Here is a 17,339-nt window from a genome sequence, read left to right as displayed (position 1 = left end):
TTTTGGTTTTTACTAACCTGAATCATTTGTAAGCAATACTTTCTGATGCTGAGTATTGGACTACAGGATTGTATTTGAAAATATATTCAAACACTTTACGTTTTTAATATTGAATATCGCAGAACTTGGAACTTTGTGTAGCTATGTTTTAGGAAATTGACGACTTTTATTTACATTTACAGTCACTTGTTTTTATTGGGCATCACAAATGGAGGGAGACATCTGAATTCACTCTGAAGCTACATTTTTGAGCATTTTAAATATAATTTATGCATTTGGAAAGTACCTTTGAGAAATTGTGTAGATACTTCATACACACACAAAGAAAGTTTTTGTTTATGTTTATACATGTATGAGTATACATACATCGAAAAATACAAAATTTCAAAATTTTTAAAATCAGGATTTCTCTTTTGCCAGGAAGATGTGTAATATAAACAAATAATTACTTGAAATAATGTACATCTGAAAACATATTTTTAATCTAAATCCTAGAAAGTACTTCTGTATTTGACCCATGTCTACCAGCATGCACTTTGTACTTAAGTATTTGTATTGGATCTAACCCAAATCTGAGATAAAGTTTAGTGGTTTGACTGGTCCAAACATTCCAGAAGTCAAGGCTTGCAGAGCAACAGATTCTATCATGTTGGCTACACCCAATGCAACTGAATTACCTCCAAATATTACAGATATTACAGCGTGACATTCTCTCATTCCGTCTCCGCCCGCTTGAGAGGACACTCCCATTTTCTCTGAAATTTCAGCTCTGACATCGGCGGGGCTGGGTCCTGTGTTTAACCGCCGAAACAAACCACAGAGAACCACGTGCCCGTGTTTTTAAACCCCTCACAACAGGGGTTCCCAACCCTGTTTTTGGAGATCTAGGTTTTCTTGGGGAGATTTTAGGGTTTTCATTTCATCCCTAATCTGGCACACCTGATTCTACTAATTAGCGACTCAATGAGATCTCTGACTGTTGAGTGAGGCGTGGCTTTGTTAGGGTTGGAGTGAAAACCTACAGGACGGTAGATCTCTAGCTGTTGAGTGAGGCGTGGCTTTGTTAGGGTTGGAGTGAAAACCTACAGGACGGTAGATCTGTAGCTGTTGAGTGAGGCGTGGCTTTGTTAGGGTTGGAGTGAAAACCTACAGGACGGTAGATCTGTAGCTGTTGAATGAGGTGTGCTTTGTTAGGGTTGGAGTGAAAACGTACAGGACGGTTGATCTCCAGGAACAGGTTTGGGCAGCCCTGCCTCATAGCACATTGCTGTTGTCACCTAGATGATAATGTTTTTTGTATTATCTGATATCTGCAATGATAATGAAGAAATGAAATTAAAAGTGCCCGCTCCGTCTGTGCCCCGTCCCATCTGTGCTCGCCCCCTCTGTGCTCACCCCGTCTGTGCCCGCTCTGTCTGTGCCGTCTGTGCTCACTCCGTCTGTGCCCCGTCCCATCTGTGCTCGCCCCCTCTGTGCTCACCCCGTCTGTGCCCGCTCTGTCTGTGCCGTCTGTGCTCACTCCGTCTGTGCCCGTCCCGCCTGTGCCCCGCCCCGTCTATGTCTGTGCTCGCCCCCTCTGTGCTCACCCCGTCTGTGCCCGCTCTGTCTGTGCCGTCTGTGCTCACTCCGTCTGTGCCCGTCCCGTCTGTGTCTGTGCTCGCCCCGTCTGTGCCCGCTCTGTCTGTGCCGTCTGTGCCCGTCCCGTCTGTGTCTGTGCTCGCCCCGTCTGCGTGCGGGCGTGGCTTCCTGCCGCGTTCGGCAGCGCGCGGTGAAAAGGGACTCGAACCCCGGCGACCTCGGAGCGCGTCGGAGCTTTTTCGGGCGCTTCTGGAGCGCCGGCGGGCATACCTGCGCCAGCCTCCGCTGCCATGGCTGGGAACACAGCCATCATCACACTGTGCTATGCTTACCTTTATTCTGGAGGCTTTTACTCGGCGCTGTTTGCTGGAGACGGCTCGATGGTTTTGGCCTCGCTGTACCCACAATGCCTCATTTGAGGACTTTGCACGTGCTGTGTACCTTCACCTCTTTACTGCAACTTGTATTTATAACTTCTTCCTTAAGTCTTTATGTCAATTAAAATGCTGATGAAATTATGTACTTTTTATTTAATAGATTTAGAAACTGAAGGCCATGTTAAACGCACCTTGGTGAGTCACTTTGGTTAAAAGTGCGCCAAATGGCTAGATTTAAATGACCTGTCCAATAAACAGAATGTGCCAACTAGGACACGTCTTTTGACTGATGAATTCTAGGTGGCATGTCTCTCCCTCATCCCACATAAACTCTTCCCCCTTCCCCACCTAAGCCCAGCCCTCACCCCACATAAACCCCTCCCCCTTCTCTACCCATGCCCCACCCTCATCCCACATAAACTCCTCCCTCTTCCTTCAGATGCCCTGCCCTCTTTCAGCCTATGTGCTACCCACTCCTGAGAGAGAGAGAAACAGGGTGGGGAAGCTGATCAGATTTATAAATGATATGTGCCCTGCAATCTGTCCGGGGTGTATTCCTGCCTCTCACCCAATGCATGCTGGGATAGGCTCCAGCACCCGCTGAGATCCTGACCAGGATAAGCAGGTTAGATGATGGACGGATGGATGAAAACCCAAAAGAATCTGCAGGGAATAAGAGACTCACGTGCTGCTCAAATAAAAACTATAATAGACAAGCGTAAGAAAGTGCTAAATCTTATCAGGCGTCTGATAGGATAGGTGTGGGGAGCAGACAGGATTTCACGGAAGACCATGTATATCAGATTTAAAAGATCCGTATTTGACTACGGAAGTGATGTGAATGGCTCTGCAACTGTAATGTGTGTTGGAAAAACTCGACATAATTAAAAATCAGGAATTTAGATTAATCCGTGGGACAATTAAAACAACACCAGCGGTAGCAAGTGCGGGTGGAGATGGGAGAAGGGGCACTACACCTTATAAGAATGCACCTTATTGCTAATAGTGTTTCCACTGCAGATTATGGGAATGAGTGTCTGTTTTGCGTGAATTCCAGCGCAAGTAGGCGTTTAAGGGAAAGAACTGGCTGATAAATTCACAAAAAAGATGTAGTTTGAAGCGCAAAAATTCACATTAAAATAGACCGTAGTAAAGCAGAGATGAACAACATATTTAACGGTGTAATTTTGAAAATCAGCAAAGAGCAATTGAATGAAGAGAGGACAGGGTGGAATTTTTTAATTTTCAAAAGGGAACGGGACTGGTCGTGAAATGCAGCTAGGAGGAGATGGGAAGAAGTGATAATGTATAGAATGAGGCTTAGGCACACGTGGCTACATATAACACTGTTTTTAATGAATAAACACAACAGTGGGAGATGTGAATATTGTAACCTTTCTGAAACCATTGAGCACGTACTGGTTAAGTGTCCAAAATACAGTCAAGAAAGAGGACAACTGGTTTAAAGTTTTTCAGAAAAAAGTACGGTTTCATATAATTGACATTCTTTAAGAAAGTTCTCAATAGAATTGCTTTAGCTCATGTATTCACTTTCTACAGAACACAGGGTTTGTCCACCAAATTTGTACTCACAACTTTTAATAAGTAGATCTAGCAGGTAATAAATAACCCCTATCCACACTCCAGGTCAGAAGGTGGCAGTAGTGCATTATACACTTGTTTACAATCGCCATAAAACTCTCGAAGAAGAACGAAAATGAAATTAGTTGCTCGCGTTATTGAAATGTTGATTTCATAAAAAGGGACGCATTTACGAACTCACAAGTGTGAATGTAGTAGGAATAGAAAACTTTGGAATGTCTGCATTTTTAACTATACTGGCTGCAGTAGTTACTGTGTATGTTCTGATTTATTATTATCTATTCAAGTGCACCAGAAGATGTGAAAGTACTGTAAAGCTCAAAGGGAAAACGGCGATCGTAACAGGTGACATATATTTATTTTCCAGCATTTTAGAGCAGAGAGTGCACCATATTCACACAGCTATTCTTTTGAAATCGGAACTTAAAATATTATTTGCCTGTTGATCCGCTTGGTGAAATTTGACTAATCAACAGTTCTAACGTATAGCCTAATAAATGACACTTTTTATGCTTATTTTGTGTAGTCTACTTCAGCCGTGGCGGAGGCTACGGATGAAAGGACCGTAAACCAGTTCTGTTACATTTTAGCGTTACGTAAATACAGAGTTGGCAAGTACTTCATACTCAAGAAGCCAGCGTCTACCTCACTCGGTTTTATATGGGGAGTTAAAACTTTATGCGTTCTTTGCAATTATTATTTTTTTACGCGAGGGCACATTTTATGACGAAAATATGACGATTAAACTGACTGATTGTGTTTATGCACTTTGATTCTCTGAAGATGACCGCCTAGGTTGCAACTCAGTTCAGTGTCTTTTTCCAGGGTTTAGCCTACTTAGAACAACCATTTCTTTCTTCTGTACGCCTTTAAAATATGTAATTATATAACATTACACGCATTTCGCAGATGCGCTTATCCAGAGCGACTTACACAACTTATTATTTATTTATTTATTTATTTATTTATTTTTACATAGCATTTACACTGCATCCATTTATACAGCTGGATATATACTGAAGCAATGCAGGTTAAGTACCTTGTTCAAGCGTACAACGGCAGTGTGCAACCTGAGAATCGGACCTGTGACCTTTAGGTTACAAGACCAGCTCCTTACCCATCATTTGTTTATGCTTTTTAAGCAGGTCCCCCCTGCTCCTCTACTCTTGACAAGATTTGTCCATGACCCCTGACCCCTCTAATGATCAACATTTGACCTGTCCCCCCAGGGGGCAACACTGGCATTGGGAAGGCCACAGCCCTGGAGCTGGCCCGGAGGGGGGCGAGGGTGATCCTGGCCTGCCGCAGCCGGCCGCGGGCCGAGGCCGCTGTCTTCGACATCCGGAGGGTGAGCGGTTATTTAACCGATTCTCTGCTCTGTGGGTGAAAATAAACTACCTGCACAGGACGTATACTGCAGACAGAGGGCGCCGTAGCCTTGTGGCAGTGTCGACCGCAGGCTGGTGGCGTCACTGGACCTGGTTGCATTTTTCCACACCTCCTGGACTGAAGCGCCCCAATCCCCCTCCCCCTCCGTGTCCCTCCCCAGGAGAGCGGGAACGGTGAGGTGGTGTACATGCAGCTGGACCTGGCCAGTCTGAAATCGGTGCGCTCATTCGCCGAGAACTTCCTGAAGACTGAGCCCAGGCTGGACCTGCTCATCAACAATGCAGGTGAGAGGGGGAGGGGCCTGCTCATCAACAATGTCAGGTGAGAGGGGGAGGGCTGCTCACATGCAGTGAGGGAGGCCTGCTTATCAACAATGCAGGTGAGGGAGGCTACATGCAGGTGGGGGAGGGCTGCTCTCCATGCAGTGAGATGGAGGCTGAGAGTAGAAGAATGTGATAGGTCCAGCTCTCAGCGGGCAGTCAGCATGTTTGGTTGTGCAGCCCGAAGGTTTCTCCATGCGCAATATGCGCTGTACTTGTAGTAGCTGGGTTTTCACGGACTGTTGGATTGGCATGTCATGGATGAGCTTGCACTACATTACCCACAAACCACTTAGTGCAGCTACTGCGACCTTATACTGCAGTTTCGCTGAAGTACAGTGCAGTTAAAATGCAGTACCAAAGAGTTCTACTGCATGAGTACCGCACAGGAAGTAACGGAACTGCAATTAAAAACAAGTGTGTCAGAAATATTGCATAATACTGCAGTAATACTGTAATAATTACAGTACAGTCATCAGTTTTCTGTGAGGGTGTTGATGGAATTGAAGAGAGACCCAGTCAATGTGCACAGAGGGAGGCCTGCTTCTCACCAGTACATTAAGGGTTAATCGTCAGGATTGAGAGGGGAAAGCGGAGCGCGAGATTTTCGGGCGTGACCCCGGGGCCTGCCTCTGCCCCGTCCCGTCCCGCCTCAGGGGTGATGGGGCCCGGGCGGACGGAGGAGGGGCTGGACCTGGCTTTCGGGGTGAACCACCTGGGCCACTTCCTGCTCACCCGCCTCCTGCTGGAGCGTCTGAGGATGGCGGACGCGAGCCGCGTGGTGAACGTGGCGGCTCTGCTCTACCGGCTGGGGGGCGTGAACCTCCCCGCCCTGACCGCCCCCCCGCGGGACTCCGCCCCCGCGCCGTCCGGCTGGGCCCACGTCCAATCGTACAGCAACAGCAAGCTGTGCAACCTGCTCTTCACCCGGGAGCTGGCCAATCAGCTGGAGGGAACCAGCGTCACCTGCTACAGCCTGCACCCTGGTGAGTCTGCACCGGGGCTGGGCACGTTTCAGAACTTCACACTGTTCTCCCTTTCAGTTTGTCAGTTGGAATTTGAATTGGATAGGCCACACCCCACCGAATGTTGAACTGGAATTTGAAGTGGAATGACAGGAAAGTGGAAGTTCAATTCACCGCTGTTGAAAGAAATTCCACTCTGTCACACTACAAGAATACTTCAGACATAAATTGTAAATGGACTGAATTTATATAGCGCTTTTATCCAAAGCGCTTTACAATTGATGCCTCTCATTCACCCATTCACACACACACTCACACAGCAACGGTGAAAGGCTGCCATGCAAGGTACCAGTCAGCTCGTTGGGAGCAATTAGGGGTTAGGTGTCTTGCTCAGGCATACTTTTTGCTGAAAACTTGTTGTTTTATATTTAAAGCCACAATCTCTTTCATTTCCAATTGACTGTTTTAAATACTTAAGGCAATGATTATCTGCTCATTTAATTCATATGGCATAATGTGTATTTCATCAGAATGAACGTGATCTAGGTAGTCACAATAAATGAGTAGCTGTGCTATATTCTACGATATGATATTGAATTTCAGCCCGGAATGCATCTCCTAATTATTTTTTATTAAGGCTTAGTAGATAAGTTCTGCGCGTATAAATTGCCATTCTGTTCAAATGCTAACATAGTTATGATGTCAAATTTATCAATGGCAGACCCTGTAATCTACACTAAACTACACTACACTAAACTACAGTAACGTCACAAATTATGGAAACACTGCATTTATAAAAGATTATGGTGATTGATGCAATATTTTGCAACAATTTCTCTTTTTTTATAATATGTGTATTGTCAACATAAAATTAAGAAATTATTAGCATTTGCGTTAAACAAGTAGTAATTATTCCAGTCTATTGTATCTACTGTTGGAAATGTTATTATCAGCTTGAACATGTATTTTTCGACATAAAGTGATACTATTCATGCGAAGAGAACTTTATTTCAAATGACTGATGTCAGATAATGTCACTGCTGCTCGTGATCTGGTAGATAACTTTCAAATACGAAAATGGCTCAGAGATACAACAGAAGAAGAAGGGGCTCAGATAAGAGTTTTAAGAGATTATGAAACATCTTTAAGCACAGTGTTTTTGTCATTTTTGCCTGTACTGTGTGTATATGAATTTAATTGAATTTAATTCTTGTTGCTTTAATTCAAACTTGAATTGCAATTCGGCATCCTTTGTGCTGCCTCAGTTCTTGCTTTATATAATCCATGTTAGTATGAACCAAGATACTAATATTCCATCATATTATAGTCAGCATCTGATTTGGTTCTATTTTATTGATATTTTATTTCCAGAAAAAGGCCCTTGAAAGGCTGGGTGGGGGGTGGGGGGGGTGCATGGTCTCAGATTTGGTGAGAGAGTAATTTTATTCAGCTGATTAAATAGGCTGCTGATTGGGTGAGGTGGCCTCTGTCAGGATGGGCTCCTTGCCTGACGGTGTGATCATGTGTCTGTGGATGTGATCATGTGATCGTGTGTCTGTGGATGTGATCATGTGTCTGTGGATGTGATCATGTGATCGTGTGTCTGTGGATGTGATCATGTGATCGTGTGTCTGTGGATGTGATCATGTGATCGTGTGTCTGTGGATGTGATCATGTGATCGTGTGTCTGTGGATGTGATCATGTGATCGTGTGTCTGTGGATGTGATCATGTGACGTGTCTGTGGATGTGATCATGTGTCTGTGGATGTGATCATGTGATCGTGTGTCTGTGTGCCCCGCCCTCAGGGGTGGTGAAGACGGAGATCGGCCGGGACATGCCGCTGTGGCTGAGGCTCCTCTCCGTCCCCATGGGGGCGCTCTTCTTCCTGGACGTGGAGGCGGGGTCCCAGACCACGCTGCACTGCGCCCTTCAGGAGGGCATCGAGCGCTACAGCGGCCGCTACTTCTCCGACTGCGCCGTGCAGGAAGTGGACGCCAAAGCGCGCGACGACGCCGTGGCCAGGAAGCTGTGGGAAGTGAGCGAGACGCTGTGCGGCCTGCGCTGAGGCTCCGCCCACGCCGTGCCCAAGCCCCGCCCTCATCCCACATAAACCCCTCCCCTTCTCTACTCATGCCCCGCCCTCATCCCACATAAACCCCTCCCCTTCCCCACCCAAGCCCCACCCTCATCCCACATAAACCCCTCCCCTTTCCCACCCACGCCCCACCCACATCCCCATAAACTCCTTCTCCTTCCACACGCGTGCCCCATGCTCATCTCACTTAAACTCCTCCCCTTTCCCCACCCATGTCCCACCCTCATAACCCCTTCCCCACCCTCATCCCACTAACCCCTCCCCTTCCCCACCCAAGCCCCACTCTCATCCCACATAAACCCCCCCCCTTCCCCACCCATGCCCCGCCCTCATCTCACATAACCCCCTCCCCCTTCCTCATCCATGTACCCAACCACACCGTGGCCAGGAGGCTGTGGAAAGTGAAACAAGACTCTGACCACAGTCACGCCTTTCTGGGCGGGGCCTCTTCTGAAATTGAGATAACTTTAACCACGAGCATTCACAACAAAGGGACACAAAGAGGAAAGACAACATTACTGATCTGCCATTTCATAGATTACTCATGTGGCTGCTCATTTTAATGCCAGAACACTAAAGATTATGCCATGAAAACAATACTGAGAACAGCACCTTATAAATATATCTTTCTAATCGGGTTCTAATAACAATAATGTAAAAATAAAAGATGCTGGTATCGTTTTGATAATTTTAAGAATGACGTTATTAAACCGATGGTGTGATACGTTTAACTACAAGTTACCAGTTCTTAATAACATGTTAGTTATAGTTTGAAGGTGACTTCTTGGCAAGAATGTATTGGTTGGGGTGTTATAATTAAAAAAGACTTGTGACAGATGATAAATGATTGTCTTTTTTGGGATAGTTGTCGTTGACTGTGTGATGGGGACAGAGGGAAGCCCGCGATGATCCAGCCGTAGTGAAGAATGTGGCTGAACCCTACGGTGCTCAGCAGGTCCAGTCGTATGCAACACAGGGTCTTACTGTAGAGGAAAACTAGGATTTCACTTAATTTGTGGTCTTCCTCTGTGTCAGGTTTTTACACGAGCGATACTTAGAATCTTTAGAAGATCTATAGAAGAGTATATTGTTTCAAAAATGCTTTTGTAATTTTACCGGCAGCAAGTCTAAAACCGTGATCAGTTCTGGCCAAAAACAGGATTGAGAAACTAATGTGAAACTAACCTTTTGAACCTTTTGAACACCACACTGTGCATGTATAGGAAAAACACATGGATAATTTTTAAAAAATGTGAATACATGCTTTGGATATACACTTCAAAATTTGACACTTTCATTTTTTATCTCATGTTAGAGTATGGAATTGGAGCTGCAAAAGAAGGTGTCACTTGATGAGATTAGACTATTAGATATTAGTAAATATTTCTGGAGATGTGAGTGAATATTGTGTTTTTTCAAAAGAAAACTGGCTTTAAAGAATTTGTTTTGAATTTTTCCCTGTCTCATCATAAAATATGCCCCCAAGCCAGGTAATATTGTTATGCTTGCGTAGGCCTTAGTGTTTGCTATGATTCTGAGTGGCTTTGATTATGATAGAGGTTTTTGTAAAAAAAAAAGAAAAGAAGATATATCTCAAGTTTAACCTCTGATTTAGCTCAAATTTTTTTATTTAGATTCTTCTACTTCCTTAATCATTTTGGCATGGCTCTCCTCATAATGTAGCTTTAAAACATTCATAACTGCTCTCTCTATTGAAATAGAAAAATAATACTCCACAGTGCCGCTGTGTTTTGATAGCTCTCATTAACAGATACTTCTAGCCAGGAAGCTATCCCACAATGCATTGCACATGAATACTTGGAGGAAAATGGCTGCCTACTGTCTCTTTCGTCTGCTTTTGTCAGATTTTTGTTGCTTTTAGATTTTATATTTTTTCACATGACTGCAGAATGCAGGTGAAAAAGTAAATTGCTGAATATTTGAGTAGATATTTTTATTTAATAAAAAAGACTCGGTGCTCAGTAAAAAGCATTTTCAGAGAATGCAAATAGCATTGAAATATAAATAGAAAGATATTGGCACAAAAGATACATTTCTGTAATGTTCATTTTTCATTCATTCGATTTTTTTGACAAAATGTGATCCTAAAGTTCAGCGTTTGCAATAATTAATTTGGACCTCAAACATCTATACCAGTGGTAACCAAACCTGTTCATAGAGATCTGCCATCCTGTTGGTTTTCATTTCAATAAGATCTCTACCTTGTGGTGTGCTTTGTAGGGGTTGGAGTAAAACCTACAGGACGGTAGATCTCCAGGAGCAGGTTTGGTTACCACTGCTCTACACCTTGTTTTAAAGGTTTGTGCCTCCTGCTCCATCAGGGCTTGTGATGTCACTATTGTCCACTAGGGGGCAGTAGCACACTTCCAATTTTCACTCTCGTCCGCTGAAAATAGTCGTGCCGCGTTCATTCGCCAGCGAGTTTCCATAACGATTGTGGATAATAGAATTCTGAATGTTGTTTCCCTCGTCCTAAAAACTTTTGAAATTTATTCGGCAGGATGAATCTGGGAATATTGTGTGATGTGATATTTTTTTTATCAGTGTATATATGTTTGAGACATAAGCTGGGGCACCTTGCTCAGCTGTGATATATGCACAATAAAAAATAAGCAGTTTAAAGCAGCTATGCATCCTAATAGTGAGACCGCTGGCACTATTACTGCAACAGGGTTTATGAAGCTGTCATTCTATGTTGAGCATGAATCACTGAGTGGTTTTAGTATTATTTTATGTATCACATAAAGTTAAGCTGAATTCTCAGTTTCCAGAAAAACACGTTCGATGTTGAGCAGTATATTTAGTCTCCGAGCGAGCGGCGGCGTTGAGCAACAAAGCAGAAATGAGCAGTATGCTGAAAGTGGAATTCATGTGTTTTTCTGTTGTTGTTTTTATGTTTTCTTTTTTGCAGGAGGACTGTTGTTCTCTGAAGGGGAAATCATTTGTACACAGTCTTTGCTATAAAGGGGCAGAGGGGAAATCTCCTACTTTTCAGCTGTGTGGGAGTAGTTTTAGAGGTTTTCCATCACCTCCTGAACAGATTGATCCCATATTACTGTATATGCAACTTTTGATACATTCCCTTCCTATATGTAGGACGGAGTGTAGCACAGTGGGTAAGGAACTGGGCTTGTAACTGAAAGGTCGTAGGTTCGATTCCCGGGTAAGGACACTGCCGTTGTACCCTTGAGCAAGGTACTGAACCGGAATTGCGTGTGAGTATGCTATAGTATGCCAGTGTGCTTGTGTGAGTATGCTATAGTATGCCAGTGTGCTTGTGTGAGTACGCTTGAGTAGGCTATTATGCTTGTGTGAGTGTGCTGTGTGTTTGCGTGAGAACCCTAGTGTGCTTGTGTGAGTATGCTACAACACCACCCCACTCACAGGAGAGCTGCAGCACCATGGACAGCACCAGGCCCACTCACAGGAGAACAGCAGCACCATGGACAGCGCCACCCCACTCACAGGAGAGCTGCAGCACCATGGACAGCGCCAGCCCCACTCACAGGAGAGCTTCAGCACCAGGGACAGCACCAGGCCCACTCACAGGAGAGCTGCAGCACCATGGACAGCACCAGCCCCACTCACAGGAGAGCTTCAGCACCAGGACAGCACCAGCCCCACTCACAGGAGAGCTGCAGCACCATGGACAGCGCCAGCCCCACTCACAGGAGAGCTGCAGCACCATGGACAGCACCAGCCCCACTCACAGGAGAGCTGCAGCACCATGGACAGCACCAGGCCCACTCACAGGAGAGCTTCAGCACCAGGGACAGCACCAGCCCCACTCACAGGAGAGCTGCAGCACCATGGACAGCGCCAGCCCCACTCACAGGAGAGCAGCAGGACCAAATAAAAGGAGGTAAGCCAGACCTCTTGTCGAGTTGTATTTCTCTGCTCACCACGTGTTCAGTAGTGCATCACACTTGCGTGAGTACACTAGTGTACCCAGCACTGCATCACTGTGTGTGAGTGTCAGTGTGTGCATGTGTGTGAGTGAGTGGGCCTGTGTACCAGCATTTGTGGCGTGGGGGCCCGCCCCCACGCCATCTGCTGATGTGTGGTGTTTGCAAACACGCTACAACGTGCTAAAGAACTCTTATCACCCCACCCTCTTCACACCTTGTCAGAACGGTGGCCTGTACCAGCTGTCCTGTGCTTGGGTTGATGCTACTCGGACGTGACGGCTGACAGGTGTCAGGTGTGCTGAGATCCGGTCATGAGAACAAGGTCTCTCTGAGCGTGCTCACGTCAGGAGTCTAATGTACTGTTTTGTTCCTGAATTTATGCTCAGGAATATTGTAGCGGTGCTTTGAACTGAACACGCTCCGTGCTCGCTGAATGCATTCTGTGCTTGCTGAACATACTCTGTGTTTGTTTAACACACTCTATGCGTGCATGCATGCGTGCGTGCAGGGGTTAATGCAGCCATGAGTGCATGCATGGGTGCGTGAGCGCGAGCATGCATGAGTGCGTGCATGGGTGAGGACGTGCATGTGTGCCTGAGGTTGTGCATGCGTGAGTGTGTGAGTGCATTCATGCGTGCGTACATTCTATCATATTAACCAAATTGGCTTATGACACTGTTGCCAGGCGAGAGTGGGTGCAGTGGGCAACCCAAGAGTGGAGAGTGGAGGTTTTCACAAACATTCTGCACGCCAGCGTTCAACCAATCAGAGCGCTCCGCTGAGCCGGCCCCACTGGCCCCCGTTCTCTATAATTTGCGGTAATGAAATGAAGACACACAGAGCCCCGTGTGTGCAGTCAGGCAGACAGTCTTCAGCTGGGAGTAAATCCCTGAAAACATTAGAGAATTAGAGAGAGAATATTGCATTTTTTCACTGATTGCCAATTACCTGCTTTCTTTTTTTTTTTTTTTTTTTACCATAAGCACCACTGTCTTATTGATTCGTGCAATTCTCTAAGCAATCAGAGTGTTCGCGAAAACTGGGGGAAACGGTGGAGTTTCTCGAATTGCGTTCTTCTGAACTCGAGCCTACGGCTCTTCCACTTTAAGGGTGTACTTCTCTTTCACCCCACCCCAAAACCACGAACGCAAAACACGCAGCGTTTTCCAGCCGCCGCTGTAAGTTTCCGGAACTTTTTTACGCGACGCATTTCCTGGTGTTAAAACTCGCTTTCTTAACACACTCAAATACGAATTATTGCCCATCTGTTGGTAAGTCTGCAGAAAGCACTCTTTGTCGCCCGCGGATGATAAAGAAACTCCGCTTTACGCGTACTCTTCGCCGGGCCGGTGAGCGACCCCTCCTCCGAGCCCCGGGTCGAGGCTGCGGTTTTTTTGTGCGAGCTTCTCGGGGGAATCGACGGAAAAATTCCAGGGAGGGTATTACAATCGATCGGCCGCTAATTGCGGCTCCAAACCCGCGCCGGAGGGGGGGGGGGGCGGTTGTTCCGACGGGCTGTGGGCGGCGGTTATTCCGACGGCCGGCGCCGAGCTCGGTTTTTGACAATGAGCACAATGGCGCCGCGCTCGCCTCCGTCCCGCCCGTTTCGCGTCCCCCGCCTGGAATGCGGGCGGACAAAAGGGCCCGCTCGCCAAGGTCACGGCGGGGGCCACCGCGGCTCTGCAGCTGTGCAGCTGTCTCAAAAGAGACCGTCGAGGTCCCGGGGACTAGGGGGGGTGGGGGGTGGGGGGGGTCGGGGGGGTTGTGGGTAAATACCGACGGAACCCAAAACGCGGATGCAATCAGACTTGAAATGGCGGCTCTCCGCGGCAACCTTGGAGGGAAGCGAGGGCCCCACGAGGACAGCGTTAATCAAACCGGGGAGAGCCATCGCTAAACCGAGCCGGGCGCTAATTAACGGCGCGGGTTCGCCGACTCCTGCCCGCTCTCCGCGGGAGGGAGGGAAAGCGTGACGGAAGAAAAACCGAAGACGCGGGACTGGAAACGCGAAAAGCGGACCGCGAAGCGACCAGAAAGAAAAAATTCCAGATCTTCAATTCCCGTCTGTACCGCACGACAAGGCCCGAGTCTACTACTTTTTTTTTCGTTACCGTTTTTCGAAGCTCAGTTTTAGAACTTCAGACCTTTTTTTTTTTTTTTTTTAGACCTTTCTTTAGCGGGGTTGGAATTCCGGGCCGCGATCCTTCCCCGTCTGTTTCGGGTTCCCGTCATTAGACCTGGGGCCCACTCGAGCACATGGGACGAGGGAGCAGGAGGACCCTTTCAGTCGAGTGGCCCCACTTGGAGGAACGGGTCCCAGCTGAGCCCCGGGAGGGTTGCGGAGCTGGTCAGCTTAAAAAGGGGCTTGTTTTGCTGACGGGGGGGAAGGGGGCGGGTTAATTGGTTTACAGTAAAACAGGCACACGCAAGGACACCTGGGCGCAAGGTTGAAGGACCCTTGTGTAGCTCCGTTTCCCCCCGGCGGGTTTCCCAGGATTCATCGTGGCACATCTGACCTCATTGCTGCTGGGGAAGACGGACAGTCAGACAGAGGGACAGATGAACACATCGCTCAGACACAAGTTGGCCTCCACATTCCCCTTGAAAAGCAGTCAAATGACACAATACCCCAGGCTGCCCTGGAAAGTTGTATTTACCTTGTGAGTTACACACGATTCTGGTCCTGGTGGTGTCTGCAGAGCACCTTGCTTTTTGTCTATGAGTATGAATCTGTGTGTCTTGCACATGTATTTGTGTGTCAGCTGTCAACAAGTTAGGCAGTGAAAACATACACACATGCCCCTCTCTCTCTCTCTGTCTCTCCCTTTCTCTCTCTCTCTCTCTCTCCATATTGTCAGCTACAGCAGCATGGGCGGTAGGCTGGACAGAGTGGTCAATACTGGTCGTTGCTATGGATCAGGCACATCGACGAGCACAGGAGCGATGTGGGGTGGGGGGGGGGGGTTCCTGATTCTCATCCCGGTGATTGTTTAGGGTCAGTGGCAGATCCGATAGCCAATCAGGGAACGATCATGAGAACAAACAGCTGCCCGGAGGAGCTGTCACTGCGGATTAGCCCCCGCAGAGAGGAGGACTGCCCACTGAGGCGAGAGGAGGAGGAGGACTGCCCAACTGCCCTCGAACCCGATACCACTCCACCTTCCTGTGAGTCATATCTCAATCCGTACGCGTTTAGTGTGCAGGGTCATTTATGGTAACTAAGGCGGTAGAGAAGTTTCTGGAAGCAGTACTTTGAAGGACGCGCGATTCTAAGTTTTACTGGGCTGTCGGAGCGTGTGGAACACGTCTGTCCGACACTCGGCGCCACGGAAACACGCGCTGCGGGTCGGTGCCCGGCTTCCTGTCTTGCCTCCACGTGTGGTGGCCGGCTTCCTGTCTTGCCTCCGCGTGTGGTGCCCGGCTTCCTGTCTTGCGTTCCGCGTGTGGTGCCCGGCTTCCTGTCTTGCCTCCGCGTGTGGTGCCCGACTTCCTGTCTTGCCCCCGCGTGTGATGCCCGCCCTGTGACGAGCCCCGCCCCCCTCATTCGGTGCAGGACCCGCTGACTCTGTGCATTGTGGGAATGAGCAGACCCGGGAGCGGGAGAGGTTGGGGGGGGGGTCTTATCTGAGGAACGCCGCCTCCCTGCAGCTTTGGCAGGTTATTAACAACACAGCGGCTGTAGCCTTTTACACCCGGCGCCCCCCCCAGGACCCCTCTCCTCACGCTATCTATCTGTCCTCTATTCTCCCCCGCACCCCCCTCCCCCCCCCCAAAAACTCCCCGAGGCCTGCTGCTCTCTCGCTAACTGGCACCTCATATTTATGCTCTTAAATCGCTCTGTGCCCCCTCTGTACCCCGAGTCCCAGGCCAAACAGGAATGGGTTTTTTTTTTTTTGGCCGGGGCTCAGGGGCTGAACGGAATTCTGATCGTTCCGTTCCGGCCTGGTTTACCGCCGACGTTCCGCCGCCGGTCGGCATCGGCGGTTCGGCGAAAACTTTGTTTTCGGTACGTGTGTGAGCGTAGACTTTTGTCTTCCTGCCCGGGAATGTTTTTCTGACATTATTTCCAGATCATTTTTTACTCTCCGTTTTAGCCACTGTTTCTCATTTTCAATCCCATCCACCAGGGATTCGGTTTTCACTCGTTGTGATTAGTTAGCATTTTTCGCTGCATAGCATCTACTTTATAGGACCTAACTTGAAAACAAACTTCAAAATCACAAGTGTAAAAATGTAAAAAAATTTAGACCACAGGAAGAAACAAAGCATTGTGTCAAACAGTGTAACACTGTCCTTCATTGCTACAGCGTGTCGACAAGGATGTTTTGGAAATGCTCAATGACAGAACGCCGGCTTTAGGTTTTCTTCGTCCGAGCGTTCAGAACAAGAGCAGACTTACACGAACGTCCTCTGAACGTGTTAAAAGTAGGCGGGGCCAATGTGGGCCCCGCCCCCGCCCGGCTCCTAGCGCGCGCTGACTCTGGTGGGGAGGGGCCACCGGGCGGAGCAGCTCTGAGCGACAGACAGACACAGCGGAGCGGGACTTTGATTTAAAAACGTGGCCCGGGGCACTTTGTTAACTAATTATGGAAAACAGAACCTCGCTTCCACAACCCCCCACCCCCCCTACCCCCCCCCGTCTCCCCCCACCTCTCACCCTCCCATCCTATGGCCTCTGATAAGGCTTTGCACACTTGTCAACAAGCTTGTATTTAATTAGTGTTGATTGTTGTTAGCGTGTTCAATAGTTATTAATTAGGACTGGGAGGGGCCTGGGCTTGATTGCTTGCCTGGGGGCGCGGTGACTTCTCGTGTAGCTTCACACTCTGATTGCGACACAGATGTGAATTTTAAAGAGAGAGAGAGAGAGAGACTGGGGACACGAGCGGGGCAAGAAGAGACAGGGAGGTCGTTTTCAAGGATTAAAACTCTGCTAAGTGGTTTTTTTTTTTTTTTTTTTTTTTGCCTGGACCGGAATGCAAAAAACGCTACGAATGAAAGGAACAGGGCCTTGGCTGGAATCGCAAAATCAAAATCCCACAAAGAGCGTCGCCAGGGCGGACGCCCGTGATGTCACACGGA

General features: G+C 47.8%; 1 protein-coding gene across 1 annotated transcript; it reads left to right on the top strand.

Moving 5' to 3' along the window:
• The first annotated feature begins 3,631 nt into the window (after positions 1-3,631).
• LOC135235896 (dehydrogenase/reductase SDR family member 13-like) lies at positions 3,632-9,065 on the top strand. The gene is made up of 5 exons (XM_064301895.1): positions 3,632-3,902; positions 4,787-4,905; positions 5,107-5,230; positions 5,923-6,252; positions 8,039-9,065. The coding sequence occupies exons 1-5, from the start codon at positions 3,773-3,775 to the stop codon at positions 8,296-8,298; spliced, it is 963 nt and encodes a 320-aa protein (XP_064157965.1). The 5' UTR covers positions 3,632-3,772; the 3' UTR covers positions 8,299-9,065.
• Positions 9,066-17,339: the final 8,274 nt, after the last annotated feature.

The sequence above is a fragment of the Anguilla rostrata genome, chromosome 12 (assembly GCF_018555375.3).
Source record: "Anguilla rostrata isolate EN2019 chromosome 12, ASM1855537v3, whole genome shotgun sequence".
NCBI lineage: Eukaryota > Metazoa > Chordata > Actinopteri > Anguilliformes > Anguillidae > Anguilla > Anguilla rostrata.
This window is presented reverse-complemented; position numbering and strand designations above follow the sequence as displayed.